This window comes from Alosa sapidissima, chromosome 7, assembly GCF_018492685.1.
Source record: "Alosa sapidissima isolate fAloSap1 chromosome 7, fAloSap1.pri, whole genome shotgun sequence".
NCBI lineage: Eukaryota > Metazoa > Chordata > Actinopteri > Clupeiformes > Clupeidae > Alosa > Alosa sapidissima.
In genome coordinates this window covers 23,036,578-23,045,058 of record NC_055963.1, presented here as the reverse complement: position 1 = coordinate 23,045,058, position 8,481 = coordinate 23,036,578, and the positions used below count along the sequence as shown (strand labels likewise).

At 41.2% G+C, this 8,481-nt stretch overlaps 1 protein-coding gene across 2 annotated transcripts; it reads right to left on the bottom strand.

The window, feature by feature from the left end:
- On the bottom strand, positions 1–8,254 carry cxxc1a (CXXC finger protein 1a). Of its 2 annotated transcripts, XM_042097585.1 has the most exons (15): positions 8,056–8,254; positions 7,753–7,865; positions 7,319–7,419; positions 7,047–7,186; positions 6,789–6,944; positions 6,354–6,503; positions 6,077–6,181; positions 5,753–5,940; positions 5,272–5,479; positions 4,331–4,438; positions 3,788–3,837; positions 3,365–3,461; positions 2,861–3,013; positions 369–521; positions 1–271 (listed from the first exon to the last, which is right to left on the bottom strand). In XM_042097585.1, the coding sequence occupies exons 1-14, from the start codon at positions 8,056–8,058 to the stop codon at positions 375–377; spliced, it is 1,719 nt and encodes a 572-aa protein (XP_041953519.1). In that variant the 5' UTR covers positions 8,059–8,254; the 3' UTR covers positions 1–271; positions 369–374. The 2 variants fall into 2 exon arrangements, with proteins under 2 accessions (XP_041953519.1, XP_041953520.1); XM_042097586.1 differs by lacking the exons at positions 7,319–7,419; positions 7,753–7,865; positions 8,056–8,254 and adding an exon at positions 7,480–7,698.
- Positions 8,255–8,481: the final 227 nt, after the last annotated feature.

The window sequence follows — 8,481 nt, the reverse complement described above, 5'->3', positions numbered from 1 at the left end:
TGTTATGTCACACATTTAATTATTTTATTTTGGAGGATTGTCTAATACATAATTCTTACTCAATAATTTTCAGCACCTTGCAGCCTACTTAGCTTAAGGCCACACATGATTAGCAATGAATTTTTTTTTTAAAAAACTTGATGTAAACACAGTAAACTAAAAAGAAAAACAAGTTCATAAATCGAGTTCATCTTATATTTCACTTATTTTTTTAAAAGTATGGTGATCCATTCCACAACTGTCCCCTGGACATCTTCCACAGGGTTACAACCTATAAAAATAGAATAATGTCAAAACACATCCCAAAACAGGTATACTCTAATTCCGATATTTTATGCTGATATGCACAGGAAGCCATGGACTGAGACCTGAGATTATCTCTCCTTATTGGTGCGAAGGTCTGTGGTGAGGGGGTCGTGCTGAATGGTTTGGTGCAGCATCAGAGCTAGCAGGCCGGCTCGATTTGTCATCGCTGTGCGAACGTTCCGTTCTTGTTCAAACAGCTCATCCAGTTTGTACCACTGTGAGTGTTGAGGACAGAAAGAAGGGAAAACATAGGTGAAATAGTATCCAATCTCAGACCTAATGAAAATGAACTCAGTGTAAAGACCCCAGGCCCTTGAACATCCAATCAGTTCATGTAGTCTTTATAGTGATGAAAAATGCCAGAAGAATCTTCAAGCTGCCTGAAAGTGGGTTAGAGCCATAGACAGTAAAATAAAGAGCAGTTAGCCTATAGCTAGGCTATAGCTAAAAGAGAGCTATAGGCTAACTGTAGGCCAACAAACAGTGAATTATGGTAAACAAAAAATGTATTACTTGTGTCAATTATTATAACCTTGACGACCTTTGAACCAAAACTTTGAGTACCTAGTCAATTCATGTAGTCTTTTTAGTGTTTTTTTGTTTTTTGTGGAAGCATCTATTTTCTATACAAATCCTATGAAGTTCAGCGTTCAAAGTGCTCAGCACCCACGAAGGAAAAGCACTCTTGGTGTAGGCTGTTCTCCCTCTGTGCTTAGAGTGCATTGAGTTGAAAACTGTTCAACTTTTTATAACAGCACTGGGGTCGTCAATGTTACTCCTACTGCTGGCCAATTGAAATAGAGGAAGGTGTGGGACCTACATTGTCAACAATGTCAGTAGAGCCGGAGGAAAAACTCAGTCAACCCAGTCATATGTGACAGAAAGACTACTGCAACCAAAACTACAAAGCCTAGAGGGATGACCTATTGTAATTCCAAATTAGCTTTTGTTTGTCAGGGTCATAGGTTGGTTAGCAGATTACTCAACATCCTATTAGCTAGTTAGTTAACATCAAACAACGTTCCAAAAAGGAAGTGCTAGCAGACTGTTATGGAATCCTAGCAACAATAAAACATTTGAACGAAGTGCTCTGAAAATGAGATAATGGGCAGGTTTGGTGGACACAGGCCCTAACTATGCAAGGTTTGAAGAGGATCTATAAAGCCACTTGGGACACATAAGGGGCATTCAGACATGTATGGACTTTTTGCAGTTCCTAGAACCTCTTTTTTAAAGCATTCGACAGCATGGAACTGGGGACTATTGAGTTCCTTTGACCATCCCGGGGCAGGGTTTTTTCATTGCGCTTAGTGACCTAGGTCTACTTTGATTGGTCCAACTCATAAGCCAAACCCACTGTCAATCCTGAATTTGCAGCCATGCCATGTTTAAAATCCACGCTGCCTGTGTAAGAAAACATACTATTATCAGAGACTTTATTAACTAGAATGGCCGGCATGCAGACTCTGCTCTGGTCCTGACCCAAATGGATAGGGAACAGCCTTGTGCAAACGGTACATCACTGTCTGTTGCAATTCACCTGAAATATGTAGGCCTACTCATACGACACACGCACACAACTCAGTAATGTTAAAGCTAACTAAACCTCATTTCAGTTTCATTTGCCCTGTCCTGGATCTTTTTGTTCTGTTTAGTTCAGTTTAAGTTGCATAGGCTTCTTTAAGTTAGTAGTGTTTTCCTCCACTCGCTTTGACATGCCTGCTGACTATCAGTAATACAAATCATAATATCCAAAAAAATGTGTAACTAACGAGATAAACAAAGAATTCCCCAAAATATCAGAGGTAATTGCACACACTTTAGGACACCTAGGACAGTTTAGCCCAGGGGTCGGCAGCCTTTTCTCTTAAAAGGGCCATTTGTTTAGCAGAAAATAAAAATAAATCTGTCTGGGGCCGCTAAGATATCGGAACCATTTAAAAGAAATCATTTTAAACATCTTTATCTTTATTAACCTCAGGCATATCTGGCATACTCGACATACACTGCATATATGCCGTGTTGTACAGTATAATATTTTCACTAACTGTTAATGTGTTGGAACAGCTTGAAGATTAATGACTATATGAAACTGTTCAAATTATTTTATAACTTCCATTTTTAGAGAAAGCCAGGGAGCCACTGGAGAGGAGCTAAAGCAGCGACTTTCTAATGAGGAGACACAACACTCAAAAAATCCTACATAGAAAGTCATGGGATTAGTTTGTAACAGCAGTTGTCTACACAGATCCCGCCCCTTCCGTGGCCAAAAGTCGATATGTAAATACATCATGCCAATCATGTGATTTGATCTCGAGTGTGGTTGGTGTTGTGAAGCCTTGCTCACATGCAGTTCTGCCCGAAATAGATGCCCGATAAGTGCCCAAACAACATGTGGCACGTTTGCGACTGCCAGAAGCCAATTGTAATGCTGTGTAATGTGAAATAGGCTTGGTTGTTGATCAGCCACCGTGGGAAATCCCCTAGCACAAGGAATTTAGCTCCTTTCCTGGGCATGTCTGTCTTAAATAACACCAGTGTTCTATGCACTCACCACTCGCACCCGCTCCAAATCAACCTCTGCTCTTCTGAGCTTTTCCCAACAGTAGTGCCTGTTGCACTTGCGCTTGGACACCCTGCAGTATTCTCCGGTTGGATCAAACACATCACGCACAAGGGGGCATCCACAGACCTCATCAGCAGGAACCTGCAGGAGAGACATTTCGGCAAATTAGCTTATTCACCATCATTCATAAAAATAAAAAAACAATTCTGCTCTTATGCCTTTAATGTGATAGAACAGTGAAGACAGTGACATGAAGCGAGTGGGAGGGACAGATGGGGTGAGATCGGGAAATGACCCGGTTTGGACCTATGCTTGGGTCTCCGAGGGCACGCGGACCCAAGTATGGTACGGGCACTGTAACCAGTTGCATCACAGCATCTGCACATTTTGTTGCTATATTTAGGTAATTTTCAATGTTTTAAACTAACAAAAAAAATACACATAGCCCCTTTAACATTTATTATATTGTAAAAGTTAATTCAAGAATATCACCTTGGGGTCCCTTGAGTGTTCTGGACACAGCACCTGAAGCCTCTTACAATAGGTTTTACTCTGTGGGTTGTACACATCACAGAAAAGCCTTGTGGCCCTGGAAAAGCAAAACAAATCAAAGGGAATATTTTAATATTTATTAGTGGTGGTAGGGTTTTCACAACTAATTATTTTTACTAGTTGACAAGTTTTTCCATAATAGATGACGACTAGTCGTTATGTAGCAGTACAGTGCTGGTGTTAACATTACTGCTAGTGCGAGCTGTCTTATAAAGTTATTCATAGCAGGACTGTCTGACCTGTAGCCTTTTATTCACAACTATTTGACCGCTGACTAGCTGTTATAATAGTCCACTAGTTGATAGTAAAATATATTTTTAGAAACCGCATGCTTGGCAAATGATTAAAGCTGAACAAACCTACCCTTCGATGCGTGTGGGATACATTGACCCAAATGACGTTTGGCTCTCATACTGTGAATAGAAAAAGATTTTATGTGAGTTTTTGGGCTTTTAACTACTACACATTCAAACAGAAAATGGTATTGACTTTTACGGGGACTGAATCATTTTCCAATCAACACAAACATTTCCAAGATCTTTGGGACATTTCTGGTTGTTGTGTTTCATGTTCTAATGATGAAACACACTGTCAATTCCCACTTGTCTACAATGCAAGAGATCAGAGTAATAACAGAGTAATAATAATATACTGATACTATTAAAGCAACAGTACACATTGTCCCCACTTTTCACACAAAACTTTAGAACCAACATAAATTTCAGCGCTGTGCATTTTGTTTACACATAGGATTAATTATACATTTTACCCCAATCAGTCCACAGCTCCAGGCGTTCTGAACCAATGAACCATGACGATTTTGTTTGTTTGACAAACTGTGTATAACATTGCAACTGTGATGAATAGGTGTACATTGAGGCTGATGAAACAGTGGAAATTAGTTACCTTTGCATAGCACCTCTCCATGTGTCGTAGCGCCACCTTTGGGTTGATGGGGTGACTACAAGACACACAGAAGATTTGGAAGTCTGTGTCTTCATCCCCTTCAGTGATCTAGAATGTTATAAGAAGGCATACATTAGATACGTAATACCGAATCGACACCGACCAAAAAAAAGGAGTACATTTTCATGATTTACTTCCATTTAACATCACCCAAGTATCATATTCAACAATTTAAATTCCCAAAGGGTAAAATAGGGATTGTTGGTTATAGGAGCAGTTTAGCACACTCTGCGCTGTGCTTCTTCTTTAAACTTCCTTTAGAAATCAATATCTTGTGGTTCAAGTAACCAAATTTAATAATAGCAGATTGCTCACTCATCTCATCGATTATCACAACCAGGCAAAATCCGTAGGTCAGGCTATTTCAACCCTCACCAGAATAACTGGCATGACATTTGGACAAAGATTGTATCTTTCAAAACCTTTACGCTGCGCAGCATAGCACCATGGGATATATTTTAACACCAGTCAATATTATCATTTTGATTAAAATAAGAATATTTGAAATGATAGTTATTTTAGAATGTACCGTGAAATATACACAAAAAGGGGGAGTAATGTTCTTACAAATGTTATATTACGAAAATTACTTCCATTGTAGGCCGAGACAGTCAAGGCCGAGTATTTTTGCTCTCAATTCCGAGACAAGACCAAGTAAGCAAAAACAGACCGGACTTGAGTATTACACCACTACTGGAGACATTAAATATTTGGTCTGTTGTGAGCCGGCATTTTTTTATTTTTTTTTACTAGATTAGTCTGCTTTCAGTTTATTTGCGTAACACATGCAAAAACATATATTTTATTACTTCCTACTCATAGCCATACTGTAAGAGTTAAGGTTTGTGTGAAAGCATTCCCCTCCTGTCCCCGCTCCTCACCTCTTGGTCCTCATGCACCGTGTGCTGCTTGGCTTTGGCGATGATGCCCTCCAGTTCATGGAAGCGGCGCTCCATGTCGGTGAGTCGCATCCGGGCCTGTTGCTGGTCGCGTCGGATGCGTTCCAGAAGCTTCTTTCCCTGCTCCTCGGCAATACAGGGACTCCCCTGCCACTGCTGAATACGCTGAGGGAGGATCTCGTAGATGCGGCTGACCACGCAGGGAGAAAAGGGCAGTTTAGGAACTGGCTATCAATTTTATCCAAATGCAATTACTTTATTAATATTATTGAAGGCCAGAAGTGTATCGTATAAAATAAGGTGTATTGGTGCGCTCTTGTTCTTTCTGCTGGTGGTTCGAGGTGATCCAATTCCAATACATTTAGCACAAAAACCCTCTGAATGTTTATATTTCTCAAAACCGATATGAAATTGTCAGACGCATGTGTTCTCTCTTTCAATATCCTATACTAGCTAATCTTACTTTGCTGCCAGCTTCATGCCACAGTCGTCGGAGCAGTATTTGGAGCTGACCCGCGCCACCTCCACACAGCCAGGCCCCAGACACTGCCGCAGCCCGCCGTTATCTTTCACCTCCGCTCTCTCTGGGTGTCGCACCTTGTCGCGGTGCTTCTGTTTCTGTTTATGCCGCCGCACTTTGGTCTCCTCTTTCTGAACGAGGAACACCAGACAACAGAAGGAAAAGAAATGTGAGAAACCGCAAGAAACATAGATTACACCGAGGCAGAGAGCCTTTAGAGAAAGTTTCATACTAAACCATTATCTATAGCTGTCCTGTTTAACTTGCCTTCCGCTCAGACCTCTTTTCCCGTCTCTTCACATGTTTCACCTTGACAGCTCTCTTGTGGAGGGTTGGGTCATACTGACCCTCCTCTTCATCGGATCCCCAGCCCTATACATCAGACACACAGGCACCGTGTGTGAGAGCATTTCAATACAAGTGTTTCATGTTTTATGGAGCATACAGATATCATTATGAAGTCATTCAGAAAAAGGAAGGGTTTTGTACTAATGTTACAGCAATGTACACCATGAGCTATGTGTTGGGAGATGAGGTTGCTAACCGGGTTAAGCTCATCGTATGTTCCAGCCCTGTACTGCTTGTAGAGCTCCATCTCGTTATCACTGAAGTCGTCAGACAGCTGTCCGTCTTGTGAGTAGTAATCCTGGTCCCTTGACATGTAACACTCCTCATCCTTCACTCGCAGCATTTTCTGACAGACAAAAAAAGTGATAAGATAAATGATAAGAACACCAGGAAGCCAACATCTGGTTCACCTTTACCTCAGTGAAACTCTATTATTTAATTAATTTGAAAAGAAAATGTATTGAGCTATACAAAACATGCTGCATTCAACAAAATGTGCATATAGTGACCTATGAAATTGTGAAGCAACACGTGCAATATGCACAATACGTGCTCACTAGCCTAAATGTTGGGGATGAATCTATTTTACACAGAGCCCAGAATAGACTGGTCGTATTGCTCTAAAGCTTACCCTGGCCCGAACTTCACACTGTCTCAGTCGACACTTTTGCCTTATCTTGTTGGGCCCCCCAAACTTCTTCATGTCCTTGCAGAAGTCGCACTGGGCACAGTCCTCCGTGCGTCGGCATGGCTCACACTCCCCACACATGCGGGCAGATCGCTTCACCTACGGCAAAGAGGAGAGAAGCACGATGAGCCAGACTCTAAATTGGGCAAGAGGGGATGCTGTAGTCAAGGTGAGGGGACAGGGTGAGCAAAATTAGCCTACTTTGGATCCACGTCGACGGTCCATTTTGAAGTCAGGTGTGCTGCCGCCACCGCCACGTTGTCTAACCATTCTGTCGTCCTCTGCGTCTTTGTCTTTGCTTTTCTTTTGCCGATATTTGATCTCTAATGAGCCGTTTTTGCCTGTAAAACACAAAGATTCATCAGGGACACATCTATATGATAACTAGGATGGATTTGTGTGCCTGTCAATTGATGACATCAACTGTAACTGTAAAATCTTTTGGTTATCTTAAACATCATAATGTTACTCACTGCGGCATTTTTCACAGTACCATTCCCTTATGGCCTTAGCCATCTTCTCAGATATACCGATGCAATTCCCATGAAACCATTCATTGCAATTGTCACAACCTCTGTTATGAAGCAGGAAAGACATGACAGAAAACTCAGCAGAACAGATAAATTGTATTCACCGTTGACTGCATTCAAAGATCCTCTGGAACAGAACCGTCTCTGATGTAATCAAAAGACTGATCACACTTCAAATTCAAGTTCAGATATGGGTTATGTTGGTAGTGCTGGGTAAATTAACTTTATAAACTAAGTTTAAAGGAAATAACCAGCATAAGAAAGAATCAGCAGTAACGTTACCAGATTAACATTACAGTTCAAAACACGAACGTTGCAGGAAGGTCAAACAAAAACATGCACGAGGGCAGAATCAGAGTGAGCCTAACTTTACTTACATCATGAAACAGTTGATATCTGGCTTGCGGCAGACACAGTAGACGGGGGCGTTTTGCCTGCCCATTCCTACCTCGCCTCCAGGTCCCTGGTCAAAATCTGATACCTCACTGTCCTGTTAAAGCAGAAAACATGTGTCAGTAACAATTGTTATGCATGTCATTTTAAGCCTACCAGCCCATTATTGTAGTAGGCGGTCAAAACTGTAAGTTCGTTTGTTTGAGTCGGCTAGCTGACTAGCTAACTAGGCTACCCTATCTAGACAGACAGATTTCGTTGTCGATATCTTAGTAAACGTTACCTACCATGTCGACTGGCCAATGGTTATATCAAGCTGCTTTGTTACGTTAAATAAGACAATATATCAAAAAGTGTGTAATCGTCCAAATGTATAATAAAACCCAGACCATAAGGACCTATCTGTAAGTCATTGCTCAAACTCAAGGTTTGTTTACAACCTTTACTCGAATGCTATCGAAACAAATGTTTAGATGAACTTCCGCTTAGCTTTTCTTCTCGTATTTCAGTTTGTGGGTAGCTTCTACCTTGGAAAAAAATATCTTCAGTGCCACCTACTGTACATGTACTGTCAACGCAGGCGACTCGCACGATGCGATACAGCGATTAGGCAACATCAAAACATTGCTCGCAAGGCCTTAAAAAACTACAATAGGCCTATTGTATTGCTTTACATTTGAGGAAATAACTGTAGCCTATAGCCTACCAATGTA